This window comes from Neoarius graeffei, chromosome 26 (assembly GCF_027579695.1).
Source record: "Neoarius graeffei isolate fNeoGra1 chromosome 26, fNeoGra1.pri, whole genome shotgun sequence".
Taxonomy (NCBI): Eukaryota; Metazoa; Chordata; class Actinopteri; order Siluriformes; family Ariidae; genus Neoarius; species Neoarius graeffei.
Window position 1 is genome coordinate 16,796,266 of NC_083594.1, and position 26,123 is coordinate 16,822,388.

Sequence of the window (26,123 nt, forward strand, 5' to 3'; positions counted from 1 at the left end):
GATAGTTCGAGATGTCGGGGAACTCGACTGAAGGGTCGTTTTCGAGATCGTATGACAAATCCTTCTTTCCCAGACTGTAGGGGTCGATTCCATTGCACACAGCAATCTTCTGAATATATCTAAAGCAAACAGTGGCTTCTGATAAGTTATCGCTAGCTGTTTGCACTACGGCAGCCATTCTGGTTTGCTAGACCACCAGCTGTTTTACCAGAAGTGAATCGGTAAGAAAAAAAGTCACGTGACTAAAACCCAAGAATTTATACTTTACAATAATTTATATTTGAAATATAATTGTTTTTTTGTGTGAAAGTTGTGGAAAGCTGCGGAAATTGTGTTTTTGTCATGTCCGCACCGGATTCAGTGCTTTACTCACAACTACCTGAATGTGTTGTAGCCCAGAAACATTGGAAACCACAGTTCCTACAGGAAATCTGTCATGTTCACAGTCACCATCTTACCAATCATGAACACTTGGACTCAATCATTTTCACACCCTATATACGAGGTGTGGCTATTAAATAATGAGACTAATGCTGTTTTTGTTTGAGAAAGCATTCCAGTTCTTGACCACCTGATCTAGCACCAGGTGACTTTTTTATCGTTTCCCTAAAATCAAGTTTGTACTCAAGGGTTTCGAGTTCATTCCGGAAGTGATGTAACTAACGCAAGAAACGTGTTGCACTGCTTTGATCAGTGGAAGATCAGTTGAAATGTAAGTTTTCTTTGTTACAACTGAATTACAGCATTAGTCTTTACAGCACAATAGCCACAGCACGTCACGGGCGATTGCTCTAAGACAACGAGGGAGGCTCAGCCTCCTCTAAAAATGACGAACATCGTGTAGGATGAATTGCGCTAGGCTTATGTTATAGCCGACCTTATAACATTGCTATTTCAGATCCAGAATCATAGAAATATATGTGCTCAACCCAACTCCAGTGCGAAATCATTCCGTTATAACTTTCCCCAGTTCGCCTAATGTGTGTGTGAGTTTTTCCCCCTCGTGACAGCGCGATGCAGCCCAGCCTCAGTGCACTTCAATGGCATTTGGGAGCTATGCGGTTTCAATATCAAAATGCAAGACGATTATTGGACAAATACTGCGAAAACGCCCGCCAACCGGACTCCCAGCCTCAGTGGACTTCAATGGCATTTGGGAGCTATGCGGTTTCAATATCAAAATGCAAGACGGTTATTGGACAAATACTGCGAAAACGCCCGCTAACCGGACTCCCACGGACTCCCAGCCTCAGTGGACTTCAGTGGCATTTGGGAGCTATGCGCTTTTCAATCTTAAAATGCAAGATGATTATTGGACAAATACTGTGAAAACGGCCGCCCACCGGACTCCCAGCCTCAGTGGACTTCAATGGTATTTGGGAGCTATGCGCTTTTCAATCTCAAAATGCAAGACGGTTATTGGACAAATACTGCGAAAACGCCCGCCCACCGGACTCCCAGCCTCACAGTGGGAGGGACATGGCAAAGCTTTCCGCGAGGAGACTGGTGATTGGTGAAAGCGGCCGGATATTTTCTTTGATTGACAGCTCGTTTCAAATATAGACAGGCAGCGGTGAATCTCAGTTCAGTCCCATGCGGATTCGCAAGTGCTGTGGTGTATTGTAAGAGATCAGCTTACATTTCGATTTCATTCATTACATATGGTTTCTACCAGCTTTTTTAGTTTGTATATATTTTCATTGTAAATAAAGTGTCAAGTTTGCTATCTTAGTTCCAGAAATTTTGTTTATTTGAGTGACTGAACTTGAACTTGAGGGGGCTAGTCAGCTAGCAAGAAAGCTGCGCATGGATGCCAAGCATTGCTGATTTAATTTTGGTGAAGCCATTTGCCAGTCTTCCTTTCAAGGAAAAAATTTTAATTAAAGAGCAGGGTAGACCAACGCCTCAAATTGACTTGGTGAAAAAGGTAGGGAATAATACTTGTTCCTTTCAGCTCTCCTGGTATGAGAAAGTGAATTGGCTAACAGCAAGTGACCCACATCAACAACAGTAAATAGGCTAGTTTAGTTATATGTCATGGATGGACCAAAAATATAGAATCTATTTCAAATGTTTATGCTGAGTATATTATATTGGAATATATATTTTTCTGGATATGAATTAAACACAGCTACAATTTGGAAAACATTTGTAAACAAAAACACAGCCGAGAACATTTCACACTACAGACCTGGATTAAAAGTGAAGGGTTATCAAAATTGTCAGTAAAACATTTCTCAGTCAAAATAAGTAAAATATAGGGAAAGTGTCATTGAATGAAATGTGTGGCACCCAGCTCTATGTTTGGCTCCCCAAGGTCAGTGCTTGTGCCTATTCCAGAACACTCTGCTGTTACTGCTGAGGTTCCTGACAAAGAGCTGCTTTCAATAATGATCAATTTTTAAACAACATGCCACAATTTTAAAATATAAAATGTTAAAATATATCCCCCCCAAACACCACCATCATGTATATTGGACAGTAGGCTAATGGGCCAAAAGAACCTGTTATTTCACAGTTTGTGACCCTGCCAACAATCAGCCAGATCAGAGGCAAGAGTATGGGCAAAACTGATGTTTTTTTCTTTTTTCTTTTAAAATCTGGAAATATCGTAACCGACCAGCCTCCCCTGTTTGAAAGACTACCAGCCGCCACTGCAGCACGTATATACAATTATGGGTAGACTTACGACTGCGTTTGGTTACGACCGACCGGTCGTAAACCGATCTGGTCGTAAGTCGGCCTATGTTAAATAAACGTAAGTATATTGTGATGTGTAATGATACTGTAATCATCTTAAAGTCTTATTTTATCAACATTTTCTTATTTCATTACCTATAGAAATTCTACAAATTCTACCTATTCTACAAATAGAAAACATTTTAGTTTGAAACATACCAAAATACAAATGTAAAACATCGCAAAATACAAAACTTAGTGACCGCTGGCATCACTGGTGCTTGGCTGTGGGTCGTCTACGTCATCATCAGCTGTCGCAGCACTCGGGCTGGCGGGAGGATTTGCTCGTTTCATAAACATGGTAAGCCTCGTCTGAATTGTTTGTTTCTTTTTCTCCTCATAAATTTCATAAACCAGTCTTCGAACAGTGCCTGCGTCATCCATGCTTTATGGTTAGAACGAAAGTAGACTGGCAAAGTGTGCTTGTTCACATTCCTGAACGCCCGCGGGTTTTGCGAGTGATAAATTAAGAAAGGCTTCACTCGCCAGTCGTAACCAGACGGTCGTAAAGTCGATCGGTCGTAAGTTGCAGAGGTCATAAGTCGACGACTATCTGTACACTCCAAACTTGCACATAATACGAAGTATTGCTCAGCATAGAGTATTCTTCTGGCATGCCAAAGCCTATTATTGTGACAGTGCATCTGGTTCTTTGTTCTCATTTTGTTTGTGATTAACGATTCTACTCTTGTCTACCACATTATCACATTAAAGAAGAAGAAAAAAAGAAAGGGTCCTACAACCTCCCCACCCCCATCCCCCACACCCCCTACCCGCATGACACTTTTCAGCTGTGTGTTTTTTTTCTCCCTGTATTCTTAAGTGCTTTTGTCATTTCCTCCTTTTTGTATTACTTTTTCCTCAATATATTTTGCAGAAAAGGATGCGGACACCATTTAACTCCTTTCGTAAATTATTTTAAAATAAGGTTCGAATTCTCGACCAATCCATTCACTTCTAATTCACTCTCTATAAGGGAAAAAGGTGGATAAAAAGTCAGTGCAGTAGGAGGAGAAGGTGAGAAGCACACCTCCCTGCCAACTCTTCCACGTCAGTGCCAACAGGCCCTGCACGAGTGCCAGACCTCAGTGCCAAGGCCAGGACAGCACTGCCCGGTCCATGCCAACCTCGGGCATCACCGTAATGATCGTCTTGGCAGCGTTTCACCTGTTTTTCATGGTGTAATTTCTGCACTAGGTATTTTTGAGACAGAAATTAAACCATTAATCTGCCATATGTGTCAGTGCAGCTGAGAGATGGTGTGATGATTTTGTCAGAAATAATAAAAGCATATGCTTGCCCTCGTTCTAGAAAGACAGCATGCAAATTAATAAGCTGGTTAATTTGTACACATGCAAATGCTTAATTAATGACTGTTGGTTTGGGGGAATTTATGGGCATTTATGATTCAGGCAGTAAACCCCACAGTTTAAAGGTTTCCTTTTTTCAATCTATCATTTGATATTATTTGTTAAGGTACTTGGTGCCAAACCATCCAACACTGAAAAAGGCTTTTTAATAACATGTCGTATATATTTAGATACTGTACATTAGCAACCCAAAATGGAGCTTGACTGAACAAGAAATTAAACCCGAAGCTGCAAATGAGAAAAAAAAAGCATAAGAAAAAAATTAAACACAGATGCACACAAACCCATATACTGTTGTTTATATACATATAGATGTGCGCACACACCCTGAAGCAACACAGACAAGGTTCTTCACTTATTACATTTATCCTTCTCCATGTAGTCAATCCCATAATTCTTTTCACTGAACCAGAGTTGAGTGAAAGCATACATGTCAACCTATACGGAATGTCCGTATTTTATACGGATTTGATTCAATAAACGTAGTATATGGGCGTATAAATAAAGTTATACGGGTTCTTTAAAAAAACTTCAATATTTATTTAGAGCTATAATCAATTCCCACGATGATAAAAGAGCGCATAGCATTTACAAACGTACTGTACACCACAGACAGCCAGTAAAGAGTCTTATGAAATCGCGCGTTATCTTGTGGTAGCGAGACTTCGTTCCACTTTTGATCATGCGCACACCACATTGCGAGAATCCCGCCAACCGGGAAGTCATAGACATATAAACATAGACGCCGCCTTCTGCGTAGAATCATACGTCATCCTCGCCGCCATATTGGATGTGGCAAAGTGGAGATTCTTCAACCGTCTCTGGTATAGCGTCTAGACAGTAGCCGAGAATAAAGATGCCTCATTCATGTGCTGCGTTTAACTGTACCAACAGGTTTACCGTCCAAATGAGATCACATAGGATTACCTTTCACAGGTGAGACTGGAAAAATACTTTTCATTGTATTTGGTCATTATAACGTAATTTTACGAACAGATTTTCCTGACTTTGTGGCTAATATGAAGTCTCGTGCATAATAGCCGCTCGGTGAAACCTGTCTCCAAACAACGAAGTATTTCCTTCGTAACTACGCTGATAACACTTTGTGTTTTTGTCAAACATTGGAGCTTTGTATTCATTCTGAAGGTTTATTGTTATTAATATTGAATAAAAAGTAACTGGGATATATATCATTGTTAATTATCATTCAAATTTTAGGTAAATTATTTTAATTTATATCTTATACGGATTTTATAAGGGAAATACGGATTTTGGAGGTTGGTTATACAGGTTTGATTGACCAAAGGTTGACATGTATGTGAAAGATTCAACAAACATCATAGCTGACCACAACGTACCTCTGTTAACAGTTAATAAATGAGTGCTAACTTTTAATAGGCATCGAGACAATAGCATAGAGCGCTAGTGGTTAGCACTGTCGCTTTACAACAAAAAGGTTCTGGGTTCGAGCCCAGTGGACAACGGGGGCCTTTCTGTGTGGAGTTTGCATGTTCTCCCCGTGTCTGTGTGGGTTTCTTCCAGGTGCTCCGGTTTCCCTGACAGTCCAAAGACACGTGGTTAGGTTAACATGGGGCAGCCATGGCCTGAGGTTGGGCTGAAGTGCACTTGAGCAAGGGCACTTAACACACAACTGCTCCTTCGGCGCACTGTAGCATAGCTGCCCACTGCTCTGGGTATGTGCATGCATGTGTTCACTGCTTCAGATGGGTTAAACCCATTGGTTAAATTTCACAGTGTACTTAAGTCTGTGCTTGAGTGTACTTCTGACAAATAAAGGCTTTTTGGCTTCCTTCTATGAAAGGCTCATGCATGAATTGCTTGGAAATAAATGATTTCAGGGCGGCACGGTGGTGTAGTGGTTAGCGCTGTCGCCTCACAGCAAGAAGGTCCTGGGTTCGAGCCCCGGGGCCGGCGAGGGCCTTTCTGTGTGGAGTTTGCATGTTCTCCCCGTGTCCGCGTGGGTTTCCTCCGGGTGCTCCGGTTTCCCCCACAGTCCAAAGACATGCAGGTTAGGTTAACTGGTGACTCTAAATTGACCGTAGGTGTGAATGTGAGTGTGAATGGTTGTCTGTGTCTATGTGTCAGCCCTGTGATGACCTGGCGACTTGTCCAGGGTGTACCCCGCCTTTCGCCCGTAGTCAGCTGGGATAGGCTCCAGCTTGCCTGCAACCCTGTAGAAGGATAAAGCGGCTAGAGATAATGAGATGAGATAAATGATTTCATTAGGTTTTTTCTTCTATTCTTTATTTCCACGAAAAACAGGTAATGTTTTAATCCATAGTTAGCACAGGAAAGAAAAACGATCCTGATCGGCCTGATGGTGACGCTATAGAACAGCGTTATCCATTTTGACTCGCATCTGAAAAACTTAAAAAAGCCTAGTATGAACAAATAAGCAGTGTGGACCATTTAGCAGAACCTACTTAGATCATATGTGAAATCTAATTTTGTGAAGTAGTCCTAGGATTTGAAGTGTATTTCCACAACACTGGGGTCAAAGTACTCACCAGAGTCTAGTGCTCAATAATTATCCTCAAAAATAGGTTGAGATTTGTTAATGGCTCCCATGCATCAATCATGCAACTATTAGTGGCTGCGCAGGTATGTTAACTACCGGACTGCCAAACTAAAACAAAACCTTTTCGATTTTTCCGAGCACCAAAGTGTACTGAAGCGTCCTTTCATTCCGCCAAAGCACCTGAAACTGTGAATTAGTATTAAAAAAACGTTTCATATGTGGCTCTCAAGTAGGGCAAAAACAACCTCCGTATTGTCCAGCGATCACAAGTTTGAATTCTGATAATGTCACAGTCATCCATAGCCAGGAGCCCAAGACAATAAACTCTGTAATGGTGTCTGGGTGGGTGGGATGGCATACTCTCTCTCCGCTGTCAGGGCAATTACGGGCATATGTGAGCTTATGCATACAGAAGAGGACAGATAGAGCTTTCCTCTCAGTGTGTTATACTGCCCTGTGAGAGATCGAGCAGCACTTTGAGTGGCTGGCTTCAAGTGTTTCAGAGAAAGCATGCATTAGCTTCCACCGTCCCCATTTGGTAGCGGTTGAATTATAAAGGAAATCTGGCGAGTGAGTGGGAACTGGGGAAGACCAAATTAGGGAGAAAATGGGGAGAAATAAATAAATAAATACACAGTACCGTGCAAAAGTCTTTGGCACATGCAACGAAATGCTGAAAAACAAGGTTTATATACCATAAAGATCAGTAAGAAGTAATGTATGGAAAAAGTTAATATTTGGTACGACGACCCTTTGCTTAACAAAAAAACCCCGCAGTCCCAGGTACAGTTACTGTCACACTTCCGTCTTATTTCTGCAGCAAAACCCAGCAGCCTTCATTATGTTTTTGTCTGAAAAGTGGTCTGTTATGTAATAACGCTGCTTTCTTTACTGACAGACAAACCTTTTGTTTTTCTGTAACATTTAATTTTGTGCTGGACAACGAATGTTTGGAACTCTAAAGTGTTTTTGTACTGGCTCCATAATGTAGAAGTCATAAAATAAAAGTCTATTACAACGTTTGGACTGATTTTTGCACAGTACTGATATACGTATATATATATATATATATATATATATATATATATATATATATATATATATATAAAGCATACACACACCACATTCACTGGATATGAGCAATTGTGTGCTCTGATTGGCTACTCTACAACGAGGATATCAGCTCATATACCATGAGTAGAGAAAAACAAAATGGCGGAGTGTGTTGCTGAACCAACCGAGGACAAAATAAAAAGTCTCCCCGAAAACAAAACCCCCCAAAATACAAAAAAAGCAACAAAATATGGAATGAAAGTACAACCCCGATTCCAAAAAAGTTGGGACAAAGTACAAATTGTAAATAAAAACGGAATGCAATGATGTGGAAGTTTCAAAATTCCATATTTTATTCAGAATAGAACATAGATGACATATCAAATGTTTAAACTGAGAAAATGTATCATTTAAAGAGAAAAATTAGGTGATTTTAAATTTCATGACAACAACACATCTCAAAAAAGTTGGGACAAGGCCATGTTTACCACTGTGAGACATCCCCTTTTCTCTTTACAACAGTCTGTAAACGTCTGGGGACTGAGGAGACAAGTTGCTCAAGTTTAGGGATAGGAATGTTAACCCATTCTTGTCTAATGTAGGATTCTAGTTGCTCAACTGTCTTAGGTCTTTTTTGTCGTATCTTCCGTTTTATGATGCGCCAAATGTTTCTATGGGTGAAAGATCTGGACTGCAGGCTGGCCAGTTCAGTACCCGGACCCTTCTTCTACACAGCCATGATGCTGTAATTGATGCAGTATTTGGTTTGGCATTGTCATGTTGGAAAATGCAAGGTCTTCCCTGAAAGAGACGTCATCTGGATGGGAGCATATGTTGCTCTAGAACCTGGATATACCTTTCAGCATTGATGGTGTCTTTCCAGATGTGTAAGCTGCCCATGCCACACACACTAATGCAACCCCATACCATCAGAAATGCAGGCTTCTGAACTGAGCGCTGATAACAACTTGGGTGGTCCTTCTCCTCTTTAGTCCGAATGACATGGCGTCTCTGATTTCCATAAAGAGCTTCAAATTTTGATTTGTCCGACCACAGAACAGTTTTCCACTTTGCCACAGTCCATTTTAAATGAGCCTTGGCCCAGAGAAGACGTCTGCGCTTCTGGATCATGTTTAGATACGGCTTCTTCTTTGAACTATAGAGTTTTAGCTGGCAACGGCGGATGGCACGGTGAATTGTGTTCATAGATAATATTCTCTGGAAATATTCCTGAGCCCATTTTGTGATTTCCAATACAGAAGCATGCCTGTATGTGATGCAGTGCCGTCTAAGGGCCCGAAGATCACGGGCACCCAGTATGGTTTTCCGGCCTTGACCCTTACACACAGAGATTCTTCCAGATTCTCTGAATCTTTTGATGATATTATGCACTGTAGATGATGATATGTTCAAACTCTTTGCAATTTTAGACTGTCAAACTCCTTTCTGATATTGCTCCACTATTTGTCGGCGCAGAATTAGGGGGATTGGTGATCCTCTTCCCATCTTTACTTCTGAGAGCCACTGCCACTCCAAGATGCTCTTTTTATACCCAGTCATGTTAATGACCTATTGCCAATTGACCTAATGAGTTGCAATTTGGTCCTCCAGCTGTTCCTTTTTTGTCCCTTTAACTTTTCCAGCCTCTTATTGCCCCTGTCCCAACTTTTTTGAAATGTGTTGCTGTCATGAAATTTCAAATGAGTCAATATTTGGCATGAAATTTCAAAATGTCTCACTTTCGACATCTGATATGTTGTCTATGTTCTATTGTGAATACAATATCAGTTTTTGAGATTTGTAAATTATTGCATTCTGTTTTTATTTACAATTTGTACTTTGTCCCAACTTTTTTGGAATCGGGGTTGTATTCGATAGTAAGAACGTATCTTTTAAAAATATTTTCAGAATTATTATTATCATCGCATTTTTCACACATTGCTCCTGTCATTTCGCCAGTTTGTTTTCATTCTTCATCTTTAAGCAATTTAAATTTGTTGATTTTTTTTTTTTTAGACTGGTTCAAAAGCTCAAAGAAGTTTGAAAATTACATCACTGAAATGGCCAAGGAAGAATTAAAGAAATGTCTGAAGCTATTCTATACCTCGGCATGACAGCAAGACGACATTTTCTACAAAAAAAACCAACACTAATGTCAATTCGTGCGGCCATCGATAGGTTTTTAAGACGTCCGCCAAAGCGGAAATGATTTTGTTGGATGTTTTGTATCAAGTTTTTATGTATCGAATTTGCAAAAAATAAAAATGCTCCGTTTCTCAAAATCCAGTGAATGTGGGTAGAATAAAACAGTTATTCCACTCAATCTCGGCGCTACATGCCTCATTGGCTATCAGCTCATGTACGACTCGATTTCGTGGAATAATTGTTATTTATTTAAATCATCGAATAATTCAAGAATTCCATCTTAATCATGGTTTCATGTTCTCCCATGGTGCACTTTTCTTTCTTCTTAACCAAACAATTTTATGCAATACAACTACATTGTTACCTTCATTAAAAGATACTCACCAGTGGCTCTGACACAACCAAAGATCATCAAACTCATAAATTACCCAAACCACAGCACATGTGAAACAGGTTATCTGAGTTAAACAGAGTCAACCATGACTGAAAATTACATACAGATCTCTTGGGGTCTGTAAACTGAACAAATTTCTTCATGAGCGTTATTCAGATTTTCAGAGTCATCAAACACCTTACTATCCATACTAATATCCGAATATGCCTTTCGCACTGATGGTGATCATTCACAAAAATGGGAAGTGTAATATCAGGGAAAACTTACCATTTTGTAGAGATCAGTGACACTAATCTGGTCTGCATCCACCATTTCAAAGTCCTTCCTTGGTACGAGATCCAGACCTAAGTGTCTATGGAAAAAAAAAAAAAAAAACAATAAGAGATGGTGGGAAGGGAACAGTGGCAAGAATAAAGAAATGGTATTTAGATCAAAGAGTCAAGTTAAAAATAGGTCGCGTGAATGACTAAAATCTGACACGTTACTTTCGACACCTGTTGTGGTGGCTTTAACACGTGCCAAGCAATGCTGGTCTTACCCACCAACCATCTGTCACACACTGTACACTATTCATTGTGACGGCCTATCTCGGAGTACTCCAACTTCACGATATATCAAACTTTAGCAAAACAAAAGCTTTCTAGCATATTTTATGAGATGCTCCATGTCTAGAAAACATTTTTTGTCACCTATATGAATATCCTTTTAATACTGCCGTATTTTAAGTAAAGGGACACTGGCATAGCATCATATTCCTGCTTTCTACATGAATCTACTGACAAATTCAAGTCAGATTCTCTTAGTTTATTCAACAGTCGAAGGATTTATTTCCAAATCGTGCCAAGTCCTTTTTAGCACGATCAGAGAAACATCAAAACATTCATCGAATGTCATTTACAGCTTCAAAATTTGTGATCAGGTTGATCTAATTGGCATTCACAGAATTAAAATGCGATATTTCAGAGATGTTTTCAAGATGGTGAGTGAGAAAATGTCAGGGTTCAAATATGTTTACTCAAAGGAAAGCCCATGCTGAATTTCTTTCCAATTCATACCAATAATGGGAATGTGCAACACTGCAATAACCATCAAGATCACTGAACAGGTCTATATCAGTGTCACAGGTACCAGATACTAGAAGATTTATGGTCTGTAGAGGCTCGTTCGTAGTGAGACCTTGAGAAAAGTGCTATAGCTTACGCTGACGAAGTCTCTGTCCCAAAGTAACTGTTTCCACTCTCAGTGTCCATGTGCCTTGCAATAAATCCACTTGAAACGTCTTGAAAGTTGAACTTTAATCCTCGTTTAACAATTACAAAGGTTCTAAGATACAGAGAGTCGGTGAGTCAGAGAGTCAGGTAAGAAAAACTTCGCTTCCACGGCTTCTCGAGATCTACCCTGAGAAGCGCGAGACCGTTCTTGTATAGCTGAATGAATTCTAATTCTAATTCTTGAGAAGCGTGAGACAGTTCTAATTCTTCACATTTGAATTCTAATTCTTCTAATTCTAATTCTTCTAACCTTGCCACATGTTATTCATCATTTTAATCATGAAATAAATTACTTATATGAAATTACACACTCAAATGAAATTATTTATACCTTTTAACATAAATTGTAATTCACGTCTATATGAATTCTACTTTGGCCGCTACATACCCGGCCCCTAATTGCTTTCTATCCTAGAAACAATTACAACATTGAATGTACTTAACAGTCCTTTTCATTCTGCTTCTTGAAGCAGGCAGAGTTTGGTGATCAGCCGCTCAAGTTCATTCATCTTCGTCTTGACTTGAACCTTGCGGACGACTCCATGTTCGTCCTCCACAGTCTTTACGATTCTTCCCATCAGCCATAATCCTCTGGGGGCTGATTTGTCGGCGAAGTTTTGCCAAATTCAGGTGGCTTAAAGCATCGAGTTACTCCAAAGCCAGTGAGCTGTTGGGGTTCTTCGGTCCACTTGGTCCATTGTTGTGCGAGGTGTTCTGGCACAGTGTCATCCCAGGCTGTTCTTAGTCTACACAATTCTTGTAAGATGTTTCTAGCAGGTAGTATGTCTGGTGACAACATTCCTAGCGGATCATAGACTGAGCTCATTGTAGACAGGATTCCTCTCCTGGTGAGAGGCTTCTGCTCGATGTTCACCTGAAACTTGAACTGATCTGACCGGATGCACCATTGTACTCCCAAGGCTCTCTTGATGGCGAGTGAGTCCTGGTCGAGATCGAGATCTTTGACTTCTGTTGCTCGGTCCTCAAGCGGAATGGTTAACAACACGTTTCGACTGTTGGTTGTCCATTTTGTCAGTCTAAAGCCTCCTGTTTGACAGATGGCCGTCAAGTCGTGGAGTAGCTTGATCGCTTCCTGTTCTGAGTTAACTGACTTTAGACAATCGTCGACGTAAAAATTGTTCAACACTGTCTCCACAGCTGCTGCATCAAAGGTACTCCTGTTGTCCTCAGCACATCTTCTCAGCGCATAGTTCGCACAGCTGGGTGAAGAGGTGGCTCCGAACAAGTGTACCTCCATTCTGTACTCCTGCAGCTCCTTTGAGATATCCCCGTCAGGCCACCATAAAAACCTGAGAAGGTCTGCGTCTTCAGATGGGACCTTGACCTGGTGGAACATTGCCTCCACGTCTGCCATAACTGCGATTGGCTCCTGACGAAATCGTGTTAAGACTCCAACCAGACTGCTTGTCATGTCAGGCCCTTGCAGTAGTTGCTCATTGAGTGTGGTTCCCTGATATGAAGCGCCGCAGTCGAATACCACTCGAAGTTTATGCTTCTTGGGGTGGTAGACAGCATGATGTGGAATAAACCACACCTTTCCATCACTCCTGTTAAGCTCTTCGTCTGGGACCTTGACGGCGTATCCCTTGGTTATGACCTGGTTCATGAAGCTGACGTATTCCTCTCGGAACGTCTGGTTTCTCTGAAGCTTCTTTTTCATGTTGAGCGCTCGTTGCTCCGTCATTGCTCTATTGTTAGGCATTTTCACATCTTTGTTCTTCAATGGCAGTCCGATAGAGTAGTGACCGTCGACCAGTTTTGTGGATGTGGTGACTCTGTCCATAAACAGTTGATCTTCCTTTGACATCTCAAGCAGCTCTCCTTGAGCATTCTCGGGAAAATCATACTTGAATTGCTGGGTCCACAATTCTTCAAGTCGAGCCACCGATATCCGATTCATTTGGATCTGTGGGTATCCGTCCTTTGACCAGCTTCCGATGTTCTCACGCAGCAGCCCGTTCACTGTCCATCCCAAGACTGTGCGTACTGCATACGGCCCATCTTTCACGCTGCAGATTACCTCTTTTGGCTCTAAAGCCTTTGCGACATCCGTCCCAATTAGAAGATCGATATCCGCCTTGATCAATGGAATTCGTACACCTCGTAAGTGTGGCCACCTATCCACGTCCTCTTGGGTTGGGATATTCTCCTGACTAGCAGGTATGGCCCTTTGCGTAAACACACCAGTGAGCCCGACAAAGTCATCCCCTTCCAGACTGCTGACTTCTAAGTCTGGCAACACCTTGCACGTGACGGTCCTTTGGTCTCCCATAGTGGTAAGTAGGATGTTCACATTTTTTCCTTGCAGGTTAAGGTTGTTGGCTAGCTTGTTAGTGCAAAAGGAGGCGTTGCTCCCTGGATCCAGGAACGCATAACAAGTCAGCACCTTGTTGCCTTTCTTTGCCTTCACTCTCACCGGAACGACGGCGAGGATGGTTCCTGCACCCCTGGCCCCCATCTGAGAGCAAGTTTTCCCCGCATCCACGAATCCACTGACCACAGTTTGTTCTTCCTGTAAAGACTCCTCTTTTGGTTCCTCCCTTGAAGTGTCTTCTTTTGGTATGTCTTTAGGGGTCTGCTTTATGTGTAACAGTGTAGGGTGTTTAGCTGAACACATCTCACAGCTCTTCTTTTCTTCACAGGTACTGCTCATGTGTCCTCCTATAAGACAGCTGAAGCAGAGTCCTTTACTTTTAAGGAATTCCAATTTTTCTTTGTGCAGCTTTTTTTGAAGTTTCTTGCACTGTTCCATGGTATGCTCTCCCTGACAGAAGATGCACGGTTTCACGAAAGCCATGTTCATGTTTGGTTTCTTCTCTTTAGCTTTCTTGTTCTCGGCACCAGCAACATCTTTCACTACTTTCTGCTCTTTAGCTTCAGTGGCTAGCATTATGATGGTTTTCTTGCCAGCTGATTTTTCAGGTTGGCGCTTTGTTTGACCTGAGATTTCACCAAACACAGGGTGTGCTGCCATTTCAGCCTGTTTGGTTACAAATGACACCACGTCTTGGAACTTTGTTCGCCAATCTTTCTTCTGAATGTCAATGGCGACACTCCTGAATTTCTCCCTCAGCCTGTATGGGAGCTTGGAGATGACTGTGCGCATGTTCGCAGCATTCTCCATCTCATCCAAGTACTCTAGATCCGACATTGCATTGTTACAGTTGATCAGAAACAGAGCATATGCTTCAAGTGCCTTAGCGTCGTCCGACTTGATAGTAGGCCAATTTAAAGCCTTGTTCAGGTATGCCATTGAGATCTTATATTTGTCACCAAAGCGCTCCTTTAATAATTTCTTGGCTTCAGGTTAGCCCCATTCAGGGTCCATATGAAAACAGCTGCGCACTAAGCTATTAGGCTGACCACTTGTATGCTGTTCCAAATAATAAAGCCGATCTTTGCTGTTTTCAGTCTTGCTTTCTATGCGATGCTCGAAAGCTCTCATGAATAGATGGTATTCCATTGGATCTCCTTTAAAAACTGGAATATTCGGCGATGGCAGTGTAGATAGCTTTTGTTGCTTTATTAGACTCTCAGTTATCTCATTCTGGCGTTGCATGACAGAAGCCAGGTTATCTGTGTTTGCAGAATTGCCCTTTGAAGGCTCTTGTCGCACAACAGGCGTTGCATCGGCAGCTATTCCACTACTATGGCTATGCTGAGATACATTACTAGCCCCACTGCTCCTATTGTGGCTGACATGTTGTCTCTGAGTAGCCGTCAGTGAATCCACTCTACTGCCTTTAGAGCCGCTTGACACATCTGAGCTTCATATTTTCTTAACACAGCTAATCTTGCATCTGATGCAGCGAGCTCTGCTTGTAACTCCAACTCTTCTTTTTTAGCTTTGAGCCGTAGCTCCTGCTCTTCCTTTTTAGCTTTGAGCCGTAGCTCCTGCTCTTCCAAAGCCCTTTTCTGTTTCAATGTGGCTGTCTTGGTTAACAAAGCAGCTTTCTCCATTTCAACTTTTAAGCGCTCAGCACGAACTGATGATACTACAGAAGCAGAAGAGACAGACTTGGCTTTTTTACTCTTTCTAGATGTAACTGAAACGCTATCTTCAGGATTTACCTCATTGTTCACTCTTTCAGACTCTTCTACGTGAAGCGTTGCATCCTGTATCCATGATCTAACCTCTCGCACAAAATTGCATTGCTCATCATATCTTGGCTGAAACCAATTACTTTGATCTGCATTCATATTCTGTGTGCTTCCAAGTTGACTGTACAGGTCTTTGACATCAGCATTTATCTTACTGAATTCTCCTATCAGGGCGGCACGGTGGTGTAGTGGTTAGCGCTGTCGCCTCACAGCAAGAAGGTCCTGGGTTCGAGCCCCGTGGCCGGCGAGGGCCTTTCTGTGCGGAGTTTGCATGTTCTCCCCGTGTCCGTGTGGGTTTCCTCCGGGTGCTCCGGTTTCCCCCACAGTCCAAAGACATGCAGGTTAGGTTAACTGGTGACTCTAAATTGACCGTAGGTGTGAATGTGAGTGTGAATGGTTGTCTGTGTCTATGTGTCAGCCCTGTGATGACCTGGCCAGGGTGTACCCCGCCTTTCGCCCGTAGTCAGCTGGGATAGGCTCCAGCTTGCCTGCGACCCTGTAGAACAGGATAAAGCGGCTAGAGATAATGAGATGAGAATGAGATGAGAATTCTCCTATCAGCTCTTCATACTTGGTTAACACTCTCTTTGTTATAATTTCCACGTTTGCATCATTATCCATTAATTCAAGCAATTCGTTTTTTTTCTCAGTCAGTTTTCCTAGCTTTACTCTTCTGGAGTCAATTCTTGTCTGCAGACTATTTTCCAATGACACTTGTGTTGGTTTACGCTGACGTTTTTCCCTCGGAAGGCTTAGCGTCTTTTCTTTTTCATCCGTCATGGTTGCTTTGAACGTCGGTACGGTTTTTCTTTCCGATTCCACTTGCGACAGTCACGTTGCAGCCACGTCCACTTGTCAATCACCAGCCACGAGTGTAGCACGTGATCGTGCTAGTTCAGAAGTCCCTCGGTAAATCCCTCGATGAATCTTCTTTCCAGTTTCAGCGAACCTCTCCAGTGTTTTGTAATCCGATGTCAAGCGAGTTTTTCTTACTATTGTAGAGGCTCGTTCGTAATGAGACCTTGAGAAAAGTGCTATAGCTTACGCTGACGAAGTCTCTGTCCCAAAGTAACTGTTTCCACTCTCAGTGTCCATGTGCCTTGCAATAAATCCACTTGAAACGACTTGAAAGTTGAACTTTAATCCTCGTTTAACAATTACAAAGGTTCTAAGATACAGAGAGTCGGTGAGTCAGAGAGTCAGGTAAGAAAAACCGTTCGCTTCCACGGCTTCTCGAGATCTACCCTGAGAAGCGCGAGACCGTTCTTGTATAGCTGAATGAATTCTAATTCTAATTCTTGAGAAGCGTGAGACAGTTAGAATTCATATGTGAAGAATTAGAATTCTTCTAATTCTAATTCTTCTAACCTTGCCACATGTTATTCATCATTTTAATCATGAAATAAATCACTTATATGAAATTACACACTCAAATGAAATTATTTATACCTTTTAACATAAATTGTAATTCACGTCTATATGAATTCTACTTTGGCCGCTACATGGTCTATGAGTCAACTTTTATGGGCGGCACGGTGGTGTAGTGGTTAGCGCTGTTGCCTCACAGCAAGAAGGTCCGGGTTCAAGCCCCGTGGCCGGCGAGGGCCTTTCTGTGCGGAGTTTGCATGTTCTCCCCGTGTCCGCGTGGGTTTCCTCCGGGTGCTCCGGTTTCCTCCACAGTCCAAAGACATGCAGGTTAGGTTAATGACTCTAAATTGACCATAGGTGTGAATGTGAGTGTCAATGGTTGTCTGTGTCTATTGCCCCTTTTCCACCAAAGTAGTTCCAGGGCTGGTTCGGGGCCAGTGCTTAGTATGGAACCGGGTTTTCTGTTTCCACTGACAAAGAACTGGCTCTGGGGCCAGAAAAAACGGTTCCAGGCTAGCACCAACTCTCTGCTGGGCCAGAGGAAAGAACCGCTTACGTCAGCGGGGGGGGCGCGGAGTTATTAAGACCAACAACAATAACAAGACCGCGAAAGATCGCCATTTTTAAGCGATGAGAAGCAGCAGCTGTACAAACACGAAGTCATCCATTATTATTATTGTTGTTGTTGTTGTTGCTGCTGCTGCTGCTTCTTCCGTGTTGTTTTTTCTTTGATATTCGCGCCAAGGTTTATGTAAACGTAGTGCCGTAACTGACGTATACAGCGATGTAATGACGTATACAGCGACGTAACTGACGTATACAGCGATGTAATGACGTGGCTCCGCTTAGCACCGCGAGCTATGGAAAAGCAAACTGGTTCTCAGCTGGCTTGCAAGTTGAACGAGTTGTGAACCAGCACCAGCACTGGCCCCGAACCAGCCCTGGGACTGATTTGGTGGAAAAGGGGTATATGTGTCAGCCCTGTGATGACCTGGCGACTTGTCCAGGGTGTACCCCGCCTTTCGCCCGTAGTCAGCTGGGATAGGCTCCAGCTTGCCTGCGACCCTGTAGAACAGGATAAAGCGGCTACAGATAATGAGATGAGATGAGATGAGTCAACTTTTATGACAAAACTGACTCATTTCATATTAAAAATAGTGAAGCTGTTTTGTAAGACACATTAACCAGAACGTCAAGGACGTAGTGGCTCATCTGGCCTGCCATCAAAACAACCATGACGACCAAAACATCAAGCAGGACTGAAATGTGACAATGTGAGAGAGGACTAACCTCCACGACTAACTGTTTACAGCAGGAAAATCAACAAAGGTCTAATCCCCCCCCCCCCCCCCCCAAGTGAAGATCCACCCAAAAACATTGATCAAAACTGAATTTGCATAATAAATGAGAGTGGAGATACAATTCTCGTCAGAAGAAAATGTGTTAAATTGACCTAATTACTAATTTGTTAGCAAGACAACTGACAATACAATGACGGAATTTTGTGCAGAAGGTCGAGTTCTTTCAAATAAAACAATCCGAACTGAAATCCATTGAGAACTGAGAGAGGGAGGAGACACGATTTAACTGAAAATAAACAAAGTTGGAAGAAAATTGTTTACGACAACAAGAAAATCTTACAAACAAACGACCAAGTTTTGTTCCTCGAGGGAAGATCTACCCAAAACATCGATCGGAACTGAAATCGGGTGAGAACTGCGAGAGGAGATACAATTCTAATAAGAAGTCCCAAAATTCGTGAAATTGACCTAATTAGCAATTCGTTCGCAAAAATTTGACAAAACAACGACCAGGTGTTGTGCAGAATGACTAATTCTTTCAAACAATCAGAACTGAAATCAGTTGAGAACTGAGGGAGGAAATACGATTTAACTGAAAATAAACAAAGTTGTCAACAAATTGCTTACAAATCAACAACCAACCAGCCAAGTTTTGTTCCTCAAGAGAAGGTCGACCCAAAACATCGATCAGAACTGGAATCAGATGAGAAATCAGAGAGGAGATACAATTCTAGTGAGAGGCCTGGAAAATGTGTTAATTTGGCCTCATTACAAACTTCTAAGCAAAAAAATTGACAAAACGAGAAAGTTTTGTGCAGAGTGATGAGTTCTTTCAAACAAAACAACCGGAACGGAAATCTATGGAGGACTGACGGAGGTGATAGGATTTAACTGAACTACGGACGACGGACGGACGCCACGCCATGGCAACAACTCATCGGCCTTACAGCCACATAAGATAATGACACGCGAACAATTTTAATCCTGTATTCGATATTACTTCAAGGATCATTGAAAAGGCATCTAACCCAATGAGAACGTAATCCTTGGACAGTTTTCTTTTCACAGGCCTTTGCTTCAACAGCCATTAAATTAAACCCAATTTTCATTTTCGTCATCTTTTTTTATGTTCTTCTGTCATTTGTCAGACATCATACACATTTTTGAGGCTTGTTTATTTGAACTGCCTCAGAATACACTCACCAGCTACTTTATGAGGAACGCCCATCCACCTGTTGTTTTACGCAGTTATTTAAATCAGCCGATCCCTTGACAGCAGCACGATGCATCAAATCATGCAGATTACAAATCAAGAGCTTCAGTTAATGTTCACAATGTTCAAACATCAGAATGGGGAAAATTGTGATCTCAAAGTGTGACTTTCTTTCACTGTGGCATTGTGTTGGTTTGAGCCAGATGGACTGGTTTGAGTTTGCAGAAACTGCTGATTGATCTCCTGGGGTTTTCACACACAACAGTCTCCAGGGTTTACACAGAATAGTGCGAAAAATTAAAAAAAAAAAAAAACATCGAGTGAGTGGGCGACAGTTCTGTGGGTGGAAACAAACGCCTTGTTGATAAGAGAGGGTCAGAGGAACATGGCCAGATTGGTTCGAGCTACCAGGAAGGATACAGTAACTCATAGCAACTCTTTACAACCGTGGTGAGCAGAAAAGCATCTCAGCATGCAGCAGCAGAAGACCACACTGGGTTCCAGTCCTGCAGCCAAGAACAGGGATCTTAGAATCAAGAACAAGTTCCTATTAAAGTGGTCAATGAGTGTATGCTTCGAACAAGCTATCTACCGGCTGAAGGACTTAGCCAGTTTTGAACCTGGCAGCGACTGGGACCTGGCAGATTTCATCTCATCTCATCTCATCTCATTATCTGTAGCCGCTTTATCCTGTTCTACAGGGTCGCAGGCAAGCTGGAGCCTATCCCAGCTGACTATGGGCGAAAGGCGGGGTACACCCTGGACAAGTCGCCAGGTTATCACAGGGCTGACACATAGACACAGACAACCATTCACACTCACATTCACACCTACGGTCAATTTAGAGTCACCAGTTAACCTAACCTGCATGTCTTTGGACTGTGGGGGAAACCGGAGTACCCGGAGGAAACCCACGCGGACACGGGGAGAACATGCAAACTCCGCACAGAAAGGCCCTCGCCGGCCACGGGGCTCGAACCCAGGACCTTCTTGCTGTGAGGCGACAGCGCTAACCACTACACCACCGTCCCGGACTTGGCAGATTTTGCAAACAAAATAATTTTTACATCAGCTCCTAATGCTGGACTTAAGCAGTTTTGATTGCGATACTTATTTATTAGGGTGCACAAAAAGATTTTCAGTTCATTTAATGCTGTAGTGCATTTAAAAACTGGATTTATCAGGTTTTGGAAAGAAGTCCTTCAGTTAAATAAATCCTACACTGTATATGCACTTGTATATGTGCAGTTGTTGGTGTATTATACTAACAGGTGTGTGTCATACAACTTCTAAGTTAAAGCTATTAAAAACGGCATGCAAGTTATGAATGTCAGTACGTCGTAAAGAGCAAAAGTTATTAATAGGGGTCCAAGTACAGTGCTTTGGTTCGAGGATTCCTCTTCTTCTGATTCTCCACTGATTCCTGATAGCCGTTTGTCATGAACCAAAAGTCCAATTGGGCTGAAATTTGGTGTGTTGGTGTGTTGCATTAACACACCACTCACACCGCAATCTTCTGCACAGTGGACAATAATGCACTATTGCCTTACAATGTTTTCAACGTCTCTCGCACACACAAGGTTTACATTTATTTATTCCCTTTCATATCCTACCTCAATCTGCACCTTACGTTGCTTGCGTCTGCACTTTATTGTTTGTGTCGTTTATCGTTTCTTGTGTCATTTGCTCTCTGCAGTGTCGCACTCTTGCGCTTTAGGTTGTTATATGTAGACTTGTCGTCCTGCGATGTTTAATGTAGCACCATGGTCCTGGAGAAACGTAGTTTCATTTTAACTGTGTACTGTATATGGTTGAAATGACAAATAAAAAGACCTTGACCTCAATGTGCACTGTGTAGCTGGATTTTTAATCATCACTGAATTACATAAATAACATGGCCGCCTTCAGCCAATCAGCTTTCAGCAGGGATTTCACATCACTAGCACTGAACTACCACACAACTGGCATTGAACTATCACAAAACGTGATAAGTATATTCATGCAAGGTCTCTGTATTTTTATGTGTATCTTGGCGAAAACTGCCCACTTGGGCACGGAAGAGTGCTTGGACCCCCCAGATTGCTGTGTGAGCATTTATTATTATTATTATTATTATTATTATTACAACCCTGATTCCAAAAAAGTTGGGACAAAGTACAAATTGTAAATAAAAACGGAATGCAATGATGTGGAAGTTTCAAAATTCCATATTTTATTCAGAATAGAACATAGATGACATATCAAATGTTTAAACTGAGAAAATGTATCATTTAAAGAGAAAAATTAGGTGATTTTAAATTTCATGACAACAACACATCTCAAAAAAGTTGGGACAAGGCCATGTTTACCACTGTGAGACATCCCCTTTTCTCTTTACAACAGTCTGTAAACGTCTGGGGACTGAGGAGACAAGTTGCTCAAGTTTAGGGATAGGAATGTTAACCCATTCTTGTCTAATGTAGGATTCTAGTTGCTCAACTGTCTTAGGTCTTTTTTGTCGTATCTTCCGTTTTATGATGCGCCAAATGTTTTCTATGGGTGAAAGATCTGGACTGCAGGCTGGCCAGTTCAGTACTCGGACCCTTCTTCTACACAGCCATGATGCTGTAATTGATGCAGTATGTGGTTTGGCATTGTCATGTTGGAAAATGCAAGGTCTTCCCTGAAAGAGACGTCGTCTGGATGGGAGCATATGTTGCTCTAGAACCTGGATATACCTTTCAGCATTGATGGTGTCTTTCCAGATGTGTAAGCTGCCCATGCCACACGCACTAACGCAACCTCATACCATCAGAGATGCAGGCTTCTGAACTGAGCGCTGATAACAACTTGGGTCGTCCTTCTCCTCTTTAGTCCGAATGACACGGCGTCCCTGATTTCCATAAAGAAATTCAAATTTTGATTCGTCTGACCACAGAACAGTTTTCCACTTTGCCACAGTCCATTTTAAATGAGCCTTGGCCCAGAGAAGACGTCTGCGCTTCTGGATCATGTTTAGATACGGCTTCTTCTTTGAACTATAGCGTTTTAGCTGGCAACGGCGGATGGCACGGTGAATTGTGTTCACAGATAATATTCTCTGGAAATATTCCTGAGCCCATTTTGTGATTTCCAATACAGAAGCATGCCTGTATGTGATGCAGTGCCGTCTAAGGGCCCGAAGATCACGGGCACCCAGTATGGTTTTCCGGCCTTGACCCTTACGCACAGAGATTCTTCCAGATTCTCTGAATCTTTTGATGATATTATGCACTGTAGATGATGATAGGTTCAAACTCTTTGCAATTTTACACTGTCGAACTCCTTTCTGATATTGCTCCACTATTTGTCGGCGCAGAATTAGGGGGATTGGTGATCCTCTTCCCATCTTTACTTCTGAGAGCCGCTGCCACTCCAAGATGCTCTTTTTATACCCAGTCATGTTAATGACCTATTGCCAATTGACCTAATGAGTTGCAATTTGGTCCTCCAGCTGTTCCTTTTTTGTACCTTTAACTTTTCCAGCCTCTTATTGCCCTGTCCCAACTTTTTTGAGATGTGTTGCTGTCATGAAATTTCAAATGAGCCAATATTTGGCATGAAATTTCAAAATGTCTCACTTTTGACATCTGATATGTTGTCTATGTTCTATTGTGAATACAATATCAGTTTTTGAGATTTGTAAATTATTACATTCCGTTTTTATTTACAATTTGTACTTTGTCCCAACTTTTTTGGAATAGCGGTTGTATTATGATTATGATTATGATTATTATTATTATTATTATAGAAATCTTCTGCGCTCCCTGATGTCCCCCCCCCCACCCTTGTGTTTTCCAATCTTTGGAATCATGACAAACACATAAATACAGTGCAAACTATGAACAAACACTAATTAAGATGAGGAAAATAATTAATTTATTTCGTTCAAATTTGCTCTGTCTGAAAAGGCTGATTAACTGGATGTAATTACGAAACAGGATGATGAACCACACGAAAGCTTCTCATTTACCACTTCAAGCTTCTCCAAAAATACATGATGATGATTGCAGGGAAATGAGGGCACAGTGACACTAGACGGCACAACATGTCAAAGTAGAGACAATAATGACTAAAACTACATCTCTCATTAAAATAGGGCTTGTATTAGCACTTGTGCACAAGTGTGTTTACATATTACTTATAGAGCAGTCAATAAGCCCATACAGGGTGATAGAAAACAAATCATTAAGCTGTGTGACCAACAGATTTTTTTTTAATGAAAAAAAAAGGGGTGGGGGGAAGAATGTAAAAAGAAATATGCCACTGACTCTCTATGTTTTAAACATCCCTGGACATCCCTGTGTCCTCCTGCAATTCCCTCAACAGCCTTGGTTACGGAATGCTATAAGTCCAAACATATTGCACTGGAAATATCTCATCTCATCTCATTATCTCTAGCCGCTTTATCCTTCTACAGGGTCGCAGGCAAGCTGGAGCCTATCCCAGCTGACTACGGGCGAAAGGCGGGGTACACCCTGGACAAGTCGCCAGGTCATCACAGGGCTGACACATAGACACAGACAACCATTCACACTCACACCTACAGTCAATTTAGAGTCACCAGTTAACCTAACCTGCATGTCTTTGGACTGTGGGGGAAACCGGAGCACCCGGAGGAAACCCACGCGGGCACGGGGAGAACATGCAAACTCCGCACAGAAAGGCCCTCGCCAGCCACGGGGCTCGAACCCGGACCTTCTTGCTGTGAGGCGACAGCGCTAACCACTACACCACCGTGCCGCCCCTCATCAGACTCAATTTTAAAATAACGCATTACAACAAATGCATTAATATAAAGCTGTGAGGGGTTTTTTTCCACAGGCAAAAAAAAAAAGTCTGAATTGCTGTGAAAGAACATTAATCAACACTTTGGTGTAAAATTACATAAAAATGATTGTGAAACTTAAGAAACTGACTGGTCATGTGGTAGGAGTGCATTATACACAGTGTTCTCTTATCTTTCCCATGTTGATGGATGACTAAGGGAATTTGGCCTCTGGGTCACTTCATATTTGTCCCCCCAGTTAATCAGGAAGTCACATATTACCGCTTGAAAGTTCCTAAATACTCCAATCAACTCAAATATGTACCATTTGTCAGTAACAGCGTTGAGAGCGTAAGCTCGAAACAGCCTCCAAACATGGCCCCGATGAACTACACTTCAACCACAGCGCCCTCGGTCTCCAGCCTATTAAGTATGCCTGTCACTCATTTCTGCCTTTATCAGCTCTGCTACTTAAACTCCACTCTCGCTCACATTCAACGCGAAGTATTGTTCAGTGTTCATCTCCTATTGTTACTGAGCCGTTTACTTTCTGCCTGCCAGTTTGCTATTCGGCCTTTGTTTACAGTTTCCCCGACCTCGTCTCTTAGTCTCGCCTCCGACATTCCGTTTGCCGATCAACCGACCTCCGCCCGTCTCTTTGACCACGATTCAAGTCTACTGTTTTGGCTTCGTCTGCAGTTTGCTTCTCCCGCTCTCCCCTGTGCCTGCATCCGTAAGTACCTTCACCCTGTCAGACGAAGCCAAAACAGTAGACTAGAATTGTGGTCAAAGAGACAGGCGGAGGTCGGTCGATCGGCAAACGGAATGTCGGAGGCGAGACTAAGAGACGAGGTTGGGGAAAACATAAACAAAGGTCCAATAAGCAGAAAGTAAACAGCTCGTTAACAGGAGATGAACACTGAACAATACTTCGCGTTGAATGTGAGCGAGAGTGGAGTTTAAGTAATGGAGTTGATTAAGGCGGAAATCAGTGACAGGTGTACTTAATAGGCTGGAGACAGAGGGCGCTTTGTGGTTCGTGGGAAGTGTAGTTCATGGGGGCCATGTTTGGAGGCTGTTTCGAGCTTACGCTCTCAATGCTGTTACTGACACCATTTAAATGCTTCATGCTTCAGTTACTTTGTATTCGCTATAATTTCCAGGGCGCCAATAATAGTGGCACATGTTCAACATGTTTTTGTTGAAAATAATTATTTCTTGATGAGGAATTTTTTTTTCATCAATGTATTTAAATGAAAGGTTCTCAGTTTCAGTGTGCTATGAACCTACTTCACCAAAACGTGGATTTTTTTCAAACCCTTTTTACGCATCTTTATAATGGGTGCCAATATTTGTAGAGGGCATGGTACATTATAAAGGCATAAATATTCTACATGTATTGTCACATAGCACAGTCTGGATCAATCTACATAAGCATTCATAACTAATGAACACATTTTGTATTCGTTCTTTTCACACCTTATGTAGTGACCTAATATTCATTCATTTCTACATATATAATTACTATATGTGTAATATATTACTATTGTTAGCACGACACACTACTGTTCTATCAAACAGTGATTTTGCTCTCTGAAATGACCTCTGACAAAGGAAATGCCAGTGAATATTTCAGTGCATAATTGCTATCCCATACACAGGTGCTCATTTTGACTCTAACTTTGAACGTAACTTGCTCTTGAAGAGCTTCCACTTTTTGTCCTTCAGGCGTCTGAATACATTTCGGTTCAGTAAATGCCACCGACTCCTTTCCATTTTATCCCATTTACTCAATTATCTGTTCGCATAGCCAGCATTGGAT

At 42.0% G+C, this 26,123-nt stretch overlaps 1 protein-coding gene across 1 annotated transcript in view; it reads right to left on the reverse strand.

Annotated features, from left to right (window-relative positions):
- dock3 (dedicator of cytokinesis 3) overlaps positions 1-26,123 on the reverse strand; it is a 542,206-nt gene that overhangs the window by 235,420 nt on the left and 280,663 nt on the right. Inside the window, exon 7 of the mRNA XM_060909764.1 lies at positions 10,508-10,592. Coding sequence (XP_060765747.1) covers positions 10,508-10,592 — 85 coding nt within the window. The remainder of the gene's footprint in view (positions 1-10,507; positions 10,593-26,123) is intronic.